This window comes from Engystomops pustulosus, chromosome 9 (assembly GCF_040894005.1).
Source record: "Engystomops pustulosus chromosome 9, aEngPut4.maternal, whole genome shotgun sequence".
NCBI lineage: Eukaryota > Metazoa > Chordata > Amphibia > Anura > Leptodactylidae > Engystomops > Engystomops pustulosus.
Window position 1 is genome coordinate 77,007,843 of NC_092419.1, and position 16,753 is coordinate 77,024,595.

Consider the following 16,753-nt stretch of genomic DNA (forward strand, 5'->3'; position numbering starts at 1 on the left):
TCAAGCTCGGACGAGTGTGTTCGCTCATCTCTAGTTGATTTGCCTAATTACATTACTATTTACATTTGTTAATGCATTTTGTAAACGCAAATGTTAACTGTAATGTAATTAGGCTCTTCAGCTGTTGTAATGTGTTTTAAAACGCAATGAAAACGCAACCAAAGCGCAACGTGTGAACACGCCCTTAGATGGTGGCACAAGTGGCCTTAAAACGGGTAAAAAACGCCACATGTGCCACCATCTAAGGGCGGCTCGTTCTCGATCGCAGGCGTTTCCATAGAAACGCTGATGCGATCGGGCAGCAGCCCGCCCCGGTAGGCGAGGCTCTGTCTGCGGTTTTAAAACGCAGACAAAGCGGTGCGTGTGGCACCAGCCTAAGGGTGATGTCAGACGTGCCGCTTTGTCTGCGTTTGCAAACGCAGACAAAGCCGCACCCACCGGGACGTGCTGTGGCCCGATTGCGTTAATTTAATGCAAAACACCACGGCCCATCCTAGTGGGTGCGGCTTTGTCTGCGTTTGCAAACGCAGACAAAGCAGCACGTCTGGCATCACCCTTGGGCCGTTTTTAAGGAGTCTATTAAAAAACACATGCATTTTTTGAAAACGCATCAGATTTTTGACAATTTTTGTCCCTTTTCCAATAATTGGGAAAAACAGTCAAAAGCGCATGTTTTCAAAAAAACGGCCAGCTTTTAACGACCTGCTTAAAAAAGGCCTAAAAACGGGTTCAAAACACCACGTGTGACACCATCACACGTTGCGCTTTGGTTGCGTTTTCATTGCGTTTTAAAACGCATTATTACAACAGCTAAGGAGAGGTTGATTTGCCTAATTACATTACTGTTAATATTTGCATGTTAACGCATGTGTTTTGTTAATACATGTGTTAACATAGCGTTAACAAATGTAAATAATAATGTAATTGTGCAAATCAACCTCTCCTCAGCTGTTGTAATGTGTTTTAAAAGCAATGAAAACGCAACCAAAGTGCAACGTTTGAACGCACCCTCAGGGTGATGGCACACGTGGCATTTTGAATGCGTTTTTGGCCCGTTTTTAAACAGTCCGTCAAAAACCGTATACGTTTTTGATCAGTTTCAATGAAGATAACTGGTCAAACCCATGCGTTATTCAAAAACAAATGCGTTTTTTGACAGATTACTTAAAAATGGGCCAAAAAAGTGTTCTAAACGCCACGTGTGCCATCACCCTCAGGTCGAAAACATGTGGCGTTTTTGAACGCATTAAAAATGCATATGTTTTATATAGTTCAGTTGTTTGCGTTCTTAAAACGCTTTAATTGAATACATCTGAGTCTCTTGGAATTTGTAAAACGCATCTTGTTCTCCCTGCTGTTTGTCCATGTAATCGTATGCGTTTCAAAACACAGACCACAAACGCGTGTTTTTTCAAAAACAATGACACAAAAAATGCAGTGAAGAAAACACAAAGTTTAAAGGACATCTACCACCAGGATGAAAGACTGTAAACCAAGTACTTTTACATACTGGTGTGTGCCCCCTCTGGCAGGATCTGTTCCTCTTTAACCCTTTAAGGACCTCGCCCTTTTTTGTTTTTTCATTTTTCACTCCCCACAATCAAAAATCTATGGCCGTGGTCACACGTTCCGCTAGGCGTCCGTTCATAATGCGACGCTAGTGCACATGAGGCAGTCCTCAGCCAGAACGCACATGCATTTCCAGGCAAACGCATGCAATTAGCTTATCAATCGCATGTGTTTCCCTGGAAATGCATGTGCATTCGGGCAGAGGACCGCCCCCTGTGTGCATGCGTTGTGCTATGAACGGACGCCTAGCGGAACGTGTGACCGCGGCCTTAGGGTGAAGACACACATGGCGTTTTTGGTCCGTTTTTACTAAGTGCGTTTTCAGATCGTTAAAAACGCATGCGTTAAAAAACGCATCCGTTTTTTAAAAACGCATGCTTTTTTTGAAAACGCATGCGTTTTTGTCAGTTTTTCATTGCGCAATTTCGGAAAACCGGACAAAAACGAATGCATTTTTAAAAAAACGGATGCGTTTTTAACGATCTGAAAATGCACTTAGTAAAAACGGCCCAAAAGTTTTTAGTCCGGTTTTTACGAATTTGCACAATTAAAAACTGACAAAACGCATGTTTTTTTTTTTACGATATGAAAACGCACTAAAATCGGCCCAAAAACGTCCTAAAAACGCCATGTGTGACATCAACCTTATACATTTTTTTTTACACGTAAAGAGCTCTGTGATGGCTTGTTTTCTGCATAACAATTTGCACTTCATAGTGAAATTGGTGAAAAAACGCATTTGTTGGCATTTTCTTGCGGGCTTGGAATTTACGGCTTTCACTGTGCGCCGCAAATAACATGTCTACTTTATTCTTTGGGTCGGTGCAATCACAGGGATACCAAATAGGTTTTATAATGTTTCATACATTTACAAAAATTAAAAACTTGTGTAGAATTTATTTTTTTTGCCATCTTCTGGCGCTAATAACTTTTTTATACTTCGGTGTACAGAGCTGTGGTCTTTATTTGCAACTTTTGATTAAGTTTTCAATGCTATGATTTTTAGGATTGTACGACCTTTTGATCACTTTTTATAGATTTTTTAATATTTTTCGAAATGGCAAAAATTGCCATTTTCGACTTTAGACGCTATTTTCCGTTACGGGGGTTAAATGCAGTGAAAAACGATTATATTTTGATAGATCGGGCATTTTCGGATGTGGCGATGCCTAATGTGTCTGTGAATTTTTACTGTTTATTTATATTTATATCAGTTCTAGGGAAAGGGGGGTGATTTGAATTTTTAGGTTTTTTTTATTATAATTTTTTAAACTTTTTATTTTACTTTTACTATTTTTCAGACTCCCTAGGGTACTTTAACCCTAGGTTGTCCGATCGATCCTATCATATACTGCCATACTACTGTATGGCAGTTTGTGGGGATTTTCCTCCTCATTCATTACAATCTGCAAATCGCACATTGTAATGAAAGGGATAAAAAGAGACAGTCTTCCTCTACAGAAGACCCGAGACTGTCATGAAATCACAATCTTTTTGAAGCCGCCGGCACCTTTGCTGGCGGCGATGTGCGGGATAACACCTGCGATTGGTGCCTGCCCCATTGCGATATGCAGCAAAGACTGAAGAATAAATACACGACGCTGTTCCTATGTGAAAAACTTGAGAGCTTTCCAAATTCTCTTCTCAAATCCATAGCAAGAATGGGCAGACAAGACCGGCCAGGTTTAAAGATGGCGGCCGTGGAGTCTCTGTGGTGACGTAATCAGCGCGCTCCCTAGACGGGGTTTAGGTCACGAATAGTTGTTTCCTTCATACGTCATCTCATGCGCGCCCCCTAGGAGGGAAGGAAGATGGCGGCCTTCGGTATACTAAGCTACGAACACCGGCCGCTGAAAAGACCCCGGCTCGGGCCGCCTGATGTGTACCCACAGGACGCCAAACAGAAGGAGGCGAGTAGAGCGGGAGGCAGCAGTGCCGGGTGTAATGCAGGAGGGGAGGGCTGCGGTGCAGAGTGTGGGGATAAGAGGATGCCACAGAGAGCTCAGCCACTACGGGGCTTACGGGGTACATCCGGAGACAGGGATGGGGCTCAGGGAGTTCAGGCCTATATCATCCTGCAACACACATGAGATCGGGGACAATGGCCAGAGACGCCCCCTAGCTGCCACTAGAGGAGAGACATAGGGGCGGGGCTTATGCTGCCCTACTATCTTATCTATGTCAGTGTAAATATAGCACCCGGCGGACAGTATGAAGGGTGTGTGCCTAGCGCCCGGCGGACGGAATGAAGGGTGCGTGGCTAGCGCCCGGCGGACGGAATGAAGGGTGTGTGCCTAGCGCCCGGCGGATGGAATGAAGGGTGCGTGGCTAGCGCCCGGCGGACGGAATGAAAGGTGCGTGGCTAGCGCCCGGCGGACAGTATGAAAGGTGCGTGGCTAGCGCCCGGCGGACAGTATGAAAGGTGCGTGGCTAGCGCCCGGCGGACAGTATGAAAGGTGCGTGGCTAGCGCCCGGCGGACAGTATGAAAGGTGCGTGGCTAGCGCCCGGCGGACAGTATGAAAGGTGCGTGGCTAGCGCCCGGCGGACAGTATGAAAGGTGCGTGGCTAGCGCCCGGCGGACAGTATGAAAGGTGCGTGGCTAGCGCCCGGCGGACAGTATGAAAGGTGCGTGGCTAGCGCCCGGCGGACAGTATGAAAGGTGCGTGGCTAGCGCCCGGCGGACAGTATGAAAGGTGCGTGGCTAGCGCCCGGCGGACAGTATGAAAGGTGCGTGGCTAGCGCCCGGCGGACAGTATGAAAGGTGCGTGGCTAGCGCCCGGCGGACAGTATGAAAGGTGCGTGGCTAGCGCCCGGCGGACAGTATGAAAGGTGCGTGGCTAGCGCCCGGCGGACAGTATGAAAGGTGCGTGGCTAGCGCCCGGCGGACAGTATGAAAGGTGCGTGGCTAGCGCCCGGCGGACAGTATGAAAGGTGCGTGGCTAGCGCCCGGCGGACAGTATGAAAGGTGCGTGGCTAGCGCCCGGCGGACAGTATGAAAGGTGCGTGGCTAGCGCCCGGCGGACAGTATGAAAGGTGCGTGGCTAGCGCCCGGCGGACAGTATGAAAGGTGCGTGGCTAGCGCCCGGCGGACAGTATGAAAGGTGCGTGGCTAGCGCCCGGCGGACAGTATGAAGGGTGCGTGGCTAGCGCCCGGCGGACAGTATGAAGGGTGCGTGGCTAGCGCCCGGCGGACAGTATGAAGGGTGCGTGCCTAGCGGACGGGATGAAGGGTGCGTGCCTAGCGGACGGGATGAAGGGTGCGTGCCTAGCGGACGGGATGAAGGGTGCGTGCCTAGCGGACGGGATGAAGGGTGCGTGCCTAGCGGACGGGATGAAGGGTGCGTGCCTAGCGGACGGGATGAAGGGTGCGTGCCTAGCGGACGGGATGAAGGGTGCGTGCCTAGCGGACGGGATGAAGGGTGCGTGCCTAGCGGACGGGATGAAGGGTGCGTGCCTAGCGGACGGGATGAAGGGTGCGTGCCTAGCGGACGGGATGAAGGGTGCGTGCCTAGCGGACGGGATGAAGGGTGCGTGCCTAGCGGACGGGATGAAGGGTGCGTGCCTAGCGGACGGGATGAAGGGTGCGTGCCTAGCGGACGGGATGAAGGGTGCGTGCCTAGCGGACGGGATGAAGGGTGCGTGCCTAGCGGACGGGATGAAGGGTGCGTGCCTAGCGGACGGGATGAAGGGTGCGTGCCTAGCGGACGGGATGAAGGGTGCGTGCCTAGCGGACGGGATGAAGGGTGCGTGCCTAGCGGACGGGATGAAGGGTGCGTGCCTAGCGGACGGGATGAAGGGTGCGTGCCTAGCGGACGGGATGAAGGGTGCGTGCCTAGCGGACGGGATGAAGGGTGCGTGCCTAGCGGACGGGATGAAGGGTGCGTGCCTAGCGGACGGGATGAAGGGTGCGTGCCTAGCGGACGGGATGAAGGGTGCGTGCCTAGCGGACGGGATGAAGGGTGCGTGCCTAGCGGACGGGATGAAGGGTGCGTGCCTAGCGGACGGGATGAAGGGTGCGTGCCTAGCGGACGGGATGAAGGGTGCGTGCCTAGCGGACGGGATGAAGGGTGCGTGCCTAGCGGACGGGATGAAGGGTGCGTGCCTAGCGGACGGGATGAAGGGTGCGTGCCTAGCGGACGGGATGAAGGGTGCGTGCCTAGCGGACGGGATGAAGGGTGCGTGCCTAGCGGACGGGATGAAGGGTGCGTGCCTAGCGGACGGGATGAAGGGTGCGTGCCTAGCGGACGGGATGAAGGGTGCGTGCCTAGCGGACGGGATGAAGGGTGCGTGCCTAGCGGACGGGATGAAGGGTGCGTGCCTAGCGGACGGGATGAAGGGTGCGTGCCTAGCGGACGGGATGAAGGGTGCGTGCCTAGCGGACGGGATGAAGGGTGCGTGCCTAGCGGACGGGATGAAGGGTGCGTGCCTAGCGGACGGGATGAAGGGTGCGTGCCTAGCGGACGGGATGAAGGGTGCGTGCCTAGCGGACGGGATGAAGGGTGCGTGCCTAGCGGACGGGATGAAGGGTGCGTGCCTAGCGGACGGGATGAAGGGTGCGTGCCTAGCGCCCGGCGGACAGGCAGCTCCTCTGCTGCTACATGCCGTCTGGGCACCTTCCGACAAGCACGGCCGTCGGCGCCCGGTATGAAGGGTGCGCGCCTGGCGCCCGGTATGAAGGGTGTGCGCCAAAATGTCATCTTTACTACCCATCCTAAATATGTTTTTAGGGTGCATTCACATGTGGCGTTTGTGTTGCATTTCGCCCAGTTGTATCTGTGCTTTCCAGTGAAATGCATGCAGTCAGCAGCAAGCACCTGGTGTTTAGCATTGTGTACAGGCAAAGCACCAGGTCCTGGTTACCTGTCGCATGCGTTTCACTGGTATTTGCATTGCATTTGTAAGGCTGGTGCCACACGTACCGCTTTGTCTGCGTTTGTAAATGCAGACAAAGCCACACCCTCCGGGGCGGGCCACGGCCTGATTGCGTCAGCGTTTCTATGGAATGTTTTGCATTAAATTACCGCCAATGCGCACCCAGTGGGTGCGGCTTTGTCTGCGTTTGCAAACGCAGACAAAGCGTCACGTGTGGCACCAGTCTGTGGGTGATGCCACACAACGTGTTTTTTGGACCATTTTAAAGCTTGCGTTTTCAGTCCATTTAAAGATAAAATGCATGTGTTTTTGAATGTTTACCATGCGTTTGGCTGCTTTAACCCCTTAAGGACGCAGGGTTTTTTCACTCATTTCTCGCTCTCCAACTTCAAAAATCCATAACTTTTTCATTTTTACGTGTACAGACCTGTGTGAGGGCTTATTTTGTGTGTTACAAATTTTACTTTCCCGTAATGTTATTTATCTTAACATGCCGTGTACTGCGAAGCTGAAAAAAAATTCCAAATGTGGAAAATTCTTGTGGGCTCAGTTTTTACGACTTTGACTGTGCACTCAAAATAACACCTCAGCTTTATTCTTTGGTTCGGTGCGATCGCGGTGATACCAAAGGTTTTTATTGTGTTTTAATACATTTTCAAAAATTAAACGAATGTGTACAAAAAAGAAAAAACATTTTTTGCCATCTTCCGACAATAATAACTTTTTCATACTTTGGCGCACGGAGATGTGTGAGGGGTCATTTTTTGCGAAATGAGCCGACGTTTTCATTGCTACCATTTTGAGGTCTGTGCGACATATTGATCATTTTTTATTTCATTTCTTATGTTATGTAAAAAGGTGTAAAAGTCGCATTTTGGACATTTGGGCGCCATTTCCCGTCTCGGAGGTCACTGCCGGCCGTAACAGTTTTTATATTTTGATAGATCGGGCATTTTGGGACGCGGCGATACCTAATGTGTCTGTGATTTTTACTGTTTATTATGTTTTATATCAGTTCTAGGGAAAGGGGGTGATTTGAATTTTTAATATTTTATTAATTTTTTTTTTTTTTTCCACTATTTTTCAGACCATCTAGGGTACATTAACCCTAGATGGTCAGATCGTTCCTACCATATACTGCAATACTTCTGTATTGCAGTATATGGCATTTCTGCACACTATACATTACAATGAGCCACAGGCTCATTGTAATGGATATGCAGAAGCCATGTATCCTCGGGTCAAACGAAGACCCGAGGCTATCATGGCAACCGATCGCCGCCCCCCCGATGACATTTGGGGGCGCGGCGATCGTAACAAAGATGGCGACGCCCGCGCGCCGCCGTCTTCTAAGTGCCGCCGGTGACTTTGCTGTTGGCAACGGAGGGGTTACTAGCCGCGATTGGTGCAAGCACCGACCGCGGTTATTAGCGGTGGGGGTTTTCTGCAATATGCAAAAACCCCCACCTTTGTATGAAGAGGACTCAGCCTGTGAGCCCTCTTCATACTTCCCTTATACCTCTACGGAGCTACGGTGCAGAGCATTAAGGGGTTAAACCTGTTTATCTTCATTTCTAGAAGTGGGCAGCTGTGAAACAGACTAAAACCAGCCAAACACATGGTGAACATTCAAAAACGCAGCCGTTTAAAACGGTCCAAAAACTCGACGTGTGGCATCATCCTAAGGCCGGCGGCACACGTGGCGATTGGAACCGTTTTGGGACGTTTTTAAGCAGTCCGTTAAAAACATGCATTGTTGAAAATCTGATCCGTTTTTGACCAGGTTTACCAATTATCTTAATTAAAACGTGTCAAAAACGGCTGCGTTTGCAAAAAAACTCATGCGGTTTTTAACGGACGGCTTTTTAATCCAGTTGTGTACAAATAAAAGAAATCTGTTTTAGTTTAGAAGAGTATTGAATGTTTGTGGACACAGTAGAGGAGACTTGATTTTCCAGGTGGCCGCTAGGTTATAAAAGGCCTCTGGCTGAATTCACATGGTTGAGTTCCAGTTGGATTGGCTTTCTGAGGGTGCAGTGACACATGGCGCTTGCGATGTGTTTACAAGCGCAGTGTAAGCACCCCGGGGCAGGCCTCGGCCTGGTCACATGCGATCAGTAGGAGCAGGAGTCTTTCATTGTTTGAAATGCAAGACACTGGGTCTGGTTACCAGATCCAAAGCGCCACAAGTGACTGCACCCTTATATGTTTTATTAGCAGACACAGGCCCTCAATTTTTCAGGACAGTTTCGAGATGCTTTATATATAACACTAGGACTGGTATCTTTCCAGGGCTGTTGTATATTTTTTGTTGGTGAATTGGATATCATGAACTAATATAGTGCGGCTGTATGAAGTGACATCCCGGTGAAATGAGATCTTATTGTCCAAAATCATTACACACTTCTTGTAATTGTATCCAGTGAAATCAAGTTGGTTATAGTCAGATTCGCAATTGGTAGAAATGTAAGACTCTGACTTTGGATTGATTGAGTTGATTTGATTTTAATAAGTGATTATTCTGAAATTGTTACCACTTTGCCACCATCCAAAGGTTGTCTGCTCACAAATAACACAGACCGTCCCCAGGTTATGTACAAGATGGGTTATTTAGTTGAATTTGTATTCAACTCGGAACAGGAATATTTTACAAAATGCAAAAATACCACTCCCACTACAATCAGTAGCCAGATCACCCAACCTTCTAGTCATTCCGGGCTGCACGCCTCACGGCCATCTCCTGGTGCACGAACATAGTTCCATCCATAGCCGACTGGTACAAACGAAGAAAATAGAGAAAAACGAACCGGCACAACAAAAGGAAGTCCACGGCTGTGCTGTGCCAAACTATGCCTACTTTGAGTGACAAAATGCTAAAAACAAACACGAGGAACAATCGGTTAATGCGTTTCGACAAAAAACGTCTAGCTCCAGGTAAGCGTTTTTGTTCCTGTCATTGGAACAGGGGTTATTTTAAAACTTCATTACAGACACGGACTAAAGGAAGCATCCAGAGAGCTTCACCACAGGTCACAGCCGGCAAAGAGGGTCGTCTGTAAGTCAGGTGTCCTTAAGTTGGGGACCATGTATTTTGAGAAGATCAATGAAGGAGGATCTGACCAAGGACAAGTATATATTATATTATATTTATTATTCTCCGTCTTTCGTCATCAAGAACAGGCACAATAAACCTTATTCAATCCCCTCTGTGCCTTTGCCTACTCACACCAACACAATCGCTTCCCAAACCTTTTTAACCTTTGTCTATGTTTGCTCCACCCACCGCCAATTGGACCCACCCATTGTAGGTTGCGTGAAATGGTGATAAGCTCTACGGTTTTGCAAAACGCAATGGTTACTGTATATGTTAACGTGTGTTAATATTGTGTTAACACATATATTAACATTGCAGTAACAGTTGCATTTTGTAAATGGAAATGTTAGCAGCAAATATTTCTTCATCTGTTTAATGGGTTTAATGTGTTGTTTGACTGCACCCTCTGAATCTTCTCTACATATTCCCATCAGAAAACCAGCTGTAATTAAGGCACGGTGTCTCAGTGGCAGATCATTTTAGGTGATATAGGAAGGACTTTCAACCATTTACGAGCAGGTATTACTTATGTGAGGGTTAAGTTTCTGTTAAAAGGTCTTTAACCCCTTGGCTGAGTCCTCTTCATACATAGGTGGGGTTTGTTGCATATTGTAGCAAACCCCCCACCACTAATAACCACAGTCGGTGCTTGCACCGATCGCGGCTATTAACCCTTCCAATGCCGCCATTAAATCCGCCTTTAAAAGATGGGTGCTGCCTTCTGATCGTCATCGGGTGGGATGGGGGGGTTGGGTGCCGATAAGTTGCCATGACAGCCTCAGACCCAAGGCTGCATGGTTTCTGCAGGTTCGTTACAATGAGCCAGTGACTCATTGTGCTGAATACTGTACAATGCCATATACTGCAATACAGTAGTGCATAAGGCTACAGTCACACGTTGCGTTTTGTTTGCGTTTAACGCATCCATTTTCAAACCGCTGTAGAGGAGATTTGCCTACTTGCATTGTGTTAACATTGCACTGTGGAGAACAATTTAATTGAGCAAATCTCCTCTTTAGCTGTTTGAAAATTCATGCGCTAAATACAAACAAAACACAGCGTGTGACCGCAACCTAAGAATGGATGAAGATCGACGCCGGTCGCACATGCATCGAGTGCTCTATTCATCTCTATGGCATTCACAGAGATTGCCTTGCGCCGTACTCTGTCAGCTCCGTAGACCCCCTCTAGTCAGCAAGGTAGCCCCTTTTCTGTGGCTAGGGGCTAACCTGTATGTGGCTAGAGAACACCTTTAAGTGTTGTGTAACAACCTATTGTTACCCAAGGGAGTGAGACTGGGACCCTGCTTCCTAAATTATAAAGAATCTGACTTGATCTGTAGAATTTCTGTGCATAGACGTGAACTGTTAGTTGGAGATTTATTCGGACTTGTACATCAGTTTTATCAGAGTTATAATGAGCTCTGGGAAATGCAGTCATCCGGGACAACCTTTGAACTGTTAGGTTATATTTGTATGGATATAGTCAGATGTACTAAATATGTCTGAATAATCTGAATGGCAAAAGCAGAAATCCAAGTTTGCAGCTTATTGGGTCCTTCTGGCTACTTTGACACTACAGAGCAATGGTGGTGAACCTATGGCACGAGTGCCTGAAGTGGCATTCGGAACCATCTCTGTGGGCACCCTGGCCATCACCCAAGGACAGAGTTTACCTGACAGCTTGAGTGACTCGGCCAGGATGAGCAAAACTTCCTGGGACTGTATGAGAAGGAAAGAGGTGTGGACTGGACTGGATAATAACAATTCTTCCTGTTAGAGGGGAAACCCTGGAGGGAAGCTACAATGATTATTTGCATTTCACCTCGTTCTTTCAATATAATTGAAAGCTGTGGCAGAGCAGGGAGCAATAAGTTGTAAAATTATGTCCACACTTTGTGATAAATACGTTTAGGCTGCACTTTGGGCTCTAAAAGATTCCCCATCACTGCTATAGAGTGCCACTAATATTATGAAATCAAGAGAAACAATTGCGATTTTCTAAAACCACATGATTATTCCTGGGGATTTATGTAACTTTTGTTTATTCGTCATTTTTTATCCTTGCAGGATGAACTTACAGCACTAAACGTAAAGCAAGGATTTAATAACCAGCCAGCTGTATCAGGAGATGAACATGGCAGTGCCAAGAATGTCAACTTCAACCCTGCCAAGGTGCCCCATCTGCATGACTGAATTTTGTATTTGCTTTTTACTTTTCTTTACTTGTTTGTCATTTAATTGTGTTTTTCATTTCTTGCTTTTAGATTAGCTCCAATTTCAGTAATATTATGGCAGAGAAGCTGCGTTGTAACACCCTACCTGACACTGGACGAAGAAAGCCCCAAGTTAACCAGAAGGACAATTTCTGGCTGGTCACTGCACGCTCCCAGAGCTCTATCAATAACTGGTTCACAGATCTTGCAGGAACTAAACCTCTTACACATCTTGCCAAGAAGGTGACCATTGCTAATTTTGTCACTGCCTAATGGGGTACAACATCTAGCACCCTAACTCATAATCTGCCCTCAGCATCCCATCAAAAGAGAATGGGGCAGAAAGCAGACAGCTCCGTTCTCTGTGTGGTGGCCGAAGTCAAATGAATCGGAGCTGATCTGCAGTTCCGATGTCTGACCACTGCTCAGTGAACTGAGCTTATCCGCCTTTTGTATCATTCTTGATAATTAGCTCTTGAAAACAGTTGATCTGCATGGGCGCGGGGTTTTGGACCCCCACCAATCTGATACTCAGGCGCTATTCTATAGTATGTTATCAATATTTTAGCCTGGAAAACCCCTTTAAGACTATTATATTGTGGTTTATTAAAAATATAATGTTCTACAGAACTGAATATCTCCCTTTGTGCTCATACCTCTACTTTTTGTGCCTGACAGGTTCCCATTTTTGGGAAGAAGGAAGAGGTCTTTGGATTTTTGGCTCGTTATTCTGTGCCAGTCATGCGGGCAGCTTGGCTTATTAAGATGACTTGTGCTTATTATGCTGCCATAACAGAAACCAAAGTAAAAAAAAGGCACGTCATGGATCCTTTCATAGGTAAAATTTTGCCTTACCCTTCAGTTTGATTAGTATTTGAGGAGCATAAATATTTTAGTTTGCTGACATGTTCTATTTCTTGCAGAGTGGACCCAAATTATCACTCGCTATTTATGGGAGCAGCTTCAGAAGGTTGCAGAGTATTACCGACAAGTAAATGGAAGCACTGGATCCTCATCTGGACCTATGCCTCCAGAGGTGGAGCTAGCTCTCAAACAGTGGGAATATAATGAGAAGCTAGCCATGTTCATGTTCCAGGTAAGAACTGTCTGAGATTGTGTAATAAGATTGATAATCCCAATGCATAGCTGCAGATAATTTAATTTTTCATTGTAAAGGATGGGATGTTGGATCGCCATGAGTTCTTGACTTGGGTCCTAGAATGTTTTGAGAAGATCCGTCCAGGGGAAGATGAACTTCTGAAGTTGCTGCTTCCTCTCCTCCTTCGTGTGAGTGTAATAATCCAGTGGATATTTTGTATAGACTTCTGTTGCATTTGACTTACCATTTTCTTTTATTCCTACAGTATTCAGGTTCTTTAGTCCAGTCTGCGTACCTGTCACGGCGGCTTGCCTATTTCTGCACAAGGCGCTTGGCACAGCTGTTGGAAAGTAGTGGGGGACATACAGGGCATCTTCTTACAGCACAGACTGGTACAGCTCTGCCTCCAGCACCAGCACCCCCTCCACCCTCAGGACCTGCTCCATCTTCCCCATTTAGTGATCTCCTTCAGTGCTCACAGCATCGACCGCTAGTGTTTGGGTTAAGCTGCATGCTGCAGGTACTTATGTCTGGCATGTGTTTCTCAGAGAGTGCTGCACAATATAGCTTTTATTTTTTAACATTTTTCCCTGGTAGATAATTTTAAAATCCTCTCTTTAATTAATGTATTTTTGCTTTTTCACTTTTCTTTGTAGAGTATTGTTCTCTGTTGTCCCAGTGCTCTTGTATGGCATTACTCTCTGACTGATAACAGAATTAAGACTGGTTCTCCTCTGGATCATCTTCCTATTGCTCCTTCTAGTCTGCCCATGCCAGGTGGTAATTCTGCATTCACACAGCAGGTAAGTGAGGCCTGCATACTGCTTAGAAGTAGACACTGGCGGATGATTTACTAATCAAAATTTTGTTAGAATTACTGCTTATCAGTAATCTTCAAAAAACTGGCATACCAGCCTGTATGTAAACACTTTATGCCTTACTTGACAAGATGGGCGTAGTATAGAGCAAATTTGCTTGTGGCTTATAGAAATGCCTATGTGATAAAATTTGCACGTTTGCCAACTGTCAGGTCTGACTTTACAGCTTTTTAATATTGGGTAGGATTGTAAAATATCTAACTTTGTACTCTGTATTTATACCTATATTCTTATCGGTGGTATGTATGCATTAGGTTCGAAGGAAACTTCGGGAAATGGAGCAGCAGATTAAGGAACGAGGGAGAGCAGTAGAGGTCCGGTGGTCATTTGATAAGTGTCAGGAAGCCACGGCAGGTACTGTAGAACAACTTAAAATGAGCTAATTAGACTGATGTGCTACTGTAGACCCTCTATATCCCTCTCCCTGCTGTTCCTTCAGCACTTGTGCAGTGATGATGATACATTTCCTTTTAAAGGGGTATTCCCAAAATAACACATTCTCTGTTAACAAAAATGCAGCATTTCACAGATAGAAGTCCAACCTGTCTCTATCAGTCCTGGTGTACACAATTTCAGTTGCCCCTAGACATGACCCTGTAAATCCCGATTTCAGGTCGGGCCACCATCTTGGATGAAATTGTGCAGAGGAGCTTACTGTCTTTCTCTGCTGTGTGCCTGTAGCCATACCCTTCACAGAGCTCACACTGCTGCAGAGAGAGAGGCTGCAAACTACAAGGAGATGAGTGATCCAGGGGAAGGGGGTGACGGGCACATATAGCCATGAGATGAAGCAGAACTCGCAGTGTAACAGTGTAAAAGTCTGTCAGCCTCAATGTAATCATCTCATGCATCTCTGATCTGTCTCATCAGAAGGCAGATGAAAGTGCATATAAACCCTGTACCCTGATAATCTTAACCACATTGTCACCCCACAAATCTAGATGGATAATCCAATAATGTATCTGCTCAGAGAGGCCCCTTCCACATCCTGGGATTTTATGCTGAGCAGCATAGGCAGTGATAGGAGCTAAAACAGCAATTGTAAAGGAAGGGGTTAAAATGATCTCTATTGTGTTGACATCACTAGGGCATTGGAATATGAGAATTTTCTTTTGTGGGAAAACGTTTGTTTTCTTATGAATGAATGTAATGTTTATAGGTTGTCCAGTCTAGGATTGTGTGTACGAATAATTTCCCAAAAGGGATCAATAAAGTTACATGCTAATGTGTTTTTTTTTTTTTTTTTTAGGATTTCCCATTGGACGTGTTCTTCATACCCTGGAGGTTTTAGACGGCCATAGCTTTGAGAAGTCTGACTTCAGTAACAATTTGGATTCTCTGTATAATCGTATTTTTGGGTTGGGACTGGGCAAAGATGGTCATGAGGTGATGAAACGGTCTCTTTCCATTCTGTTACTGCATTCTTTTTACTATGTTGACATACTGTTCTCTGCTAGCCCTTGTGCATGCAGCTGATATTAGTCTTTTGTGCTGTCTCTCGTTTTGTAGATCTCACCAGATGATGATGCTGTTGTTGCACTCCTGTGTGAGTGGGCAGTCAGTTGCAAGCGTTACGGACATCACCGTGCCTTAGTGGTAGCTAAACTGCTCGAGAAGAGACAGATGGAGATTGAAGCTGAGGTATTGACTCTTTCTGGCTTCTTTTAGTTATTTACACTCTTGATAATGATATTATTGAGATTGTTATTTATGCTAATATTCTTTACAGAGATGTGGAGACTCAGAAGCCGTGGATGAAAAGGGATCTGTGTCTTCAGGGTCGTTGTCTGCGCTTAGCTCACCCCCTGTATTCCAGGATGTCCTCCTTCAGTTTCTTGATACACAAGCCCCAGTGTTAAGTAAGTATGAGCTCCCCAGCTATGATACAGTGCTAGTATTCAATGTCACAATATTCTGAATATTCTACACATTGCCATCCAGCAACGATCTTATGAAGCATTGTCATCTAATAGAAATTTAAACATGGACTGGTACATTATTGTATGCCTGTGAAATGTGGCCAGCGCATGCAGTTCTTGCTGTAGCCCTTAGATACATCTTTTGGATTATAGCAGTGATATCTAACCTTTTAGAGTGCCCAAACTTATTTATTGCAAACTGCCAGCACAGCAATTTAAGCCGTAATTTATTTTTCCTTGTTCTTTGACAACTTTCAATCATTCAGACTCCTAAAGACACCAACACAGTTGAAAGGAGGAGGGCAAATTCCCCTATCATTGTAGGAAGGTTCTGCAGGAAGATTCTTTGAGTCCTGTCTGGTGAACCTCATGCTGGGGCGATGTCCTGGGTGCCCACAGAGAGGGCTCTGAGTGCCGCCTCTGGCACCAGTGCCATAGGTTCGCCACCGCTGGATTATAGTATTGGGTCAATGACTTGGTATTACAATTTTATAAGCATATGAATAAGTGAATGTGCCATTTTTGTTTTCTTACACAGCGGACCCTACCAATGAGGGAGAACGAGTAGAATTCTTTAATTTGGTGTTGCTATTTTGTGAGCTTATTCGACATGATGTCTTTTCGCACAACATGTATATGTGCACCCTGATATCAAGAGGTGACCTGGGACTGGACCCTCATGCACCTCGACCTCGTTCCCCATATGAGGATGCAGCAGATGAGACAGACCGCAAAGAAGGAGAGGCAAACAATAGCATAAAACTAGAGGTGTGTAACCAAGAAACATTGGGACTATGCTTACCTACTTGCAGTGACTTTGATGTCATTGGATTTGTACCTCTTGATTGATGTCAGTGGAATGTCTATATTTTAGGAAACAACACTTTCAGAAACCATGGATATTGACCACAGTTCAGGTGCTTTATTTGATGACATGGAAAAAAGTGACTTTCAGGTAAGTTTAATATACTTTGGGTACAGCTCCCAAAGCCACCCACCCACCAACCTACCTACCTAAGATGCAAATTGTGAGCCTTAATTATACAAAATTTGCAACTAATAGGTGAAATAAATTAATACTAGAAAGTGACACCCCTAATACAGCC

At 46.1% G+C, this 16,753-nt stretch overlaps 1 protein-coding gene across 5 annotated transcripts in view; it reads left to right on the forward strand.

The window, feature by feature from the left end:
• Nucleotides 1-3,295: 3,295 nt before the first annotated feature.
• MED12 (mediator complex subunit 12) overlaps nt 3,296-16,753 on the forward strand; it is a 44,048-nt gene continuing 30,590 nt past the window's right edge. For 2 of the 5 annotated variants that reach the window (XM_072124964.1, XM_072124965.1), the window contains exons 1-14: nt 3,296-3,479; nt 11,606-11,710; nt 11,803-11,994; nt 12,430-12,589; nt 12,675-12,847; nt 12,928-13,038; nt 13,116-13,370; nt 13,507-13,653; nt 13,983-14,082; nt 14,978-15,114; nt 15,238-15,369; nt 15,458-15,587; nt 16,186-16,415; nt 16,522-16,602. In XM_072124964.1, coding sequence (XP_071981065.1) covers nt 3,381-3,479; nt 11,606-11,710; nt 11,803-11,994; nt 12,430-12,589; nt 12,675-12,847; nt 12,928-13,038; nt 13,116-13,370; nt 13,507-13,653; nt 13,983-14,082; nt 14,978-15,114; nt 15,238-15,369; nt 15,458-15,587; nt 16,186-16,415; nt 16,522-16,602 — 2,052 coding nt within the window. In that variant the 5' untranslated portion in view covers nt 3,296-3,380. The remainder of the gene's footprint in view (nt 3,480-11,605; nt 11,711-11,802; nt 11,995-12,429; nt 12,590-12,674; nt 12,848-12,927; nt 13,039-13,115; nt 13,371-13,506; nt 13,654-13,982; nt 14,083-14,977; nt 15,115-15,237; nt 15,370-15,457; nt 15,588-16,185; nt 16,416-16,521; nt 16,603-16,753) is intronic. The other 3 variants (XM_072124963.1, XM_072124967.1, XM_072124966.1) reach the window with 2 other exon arrangements.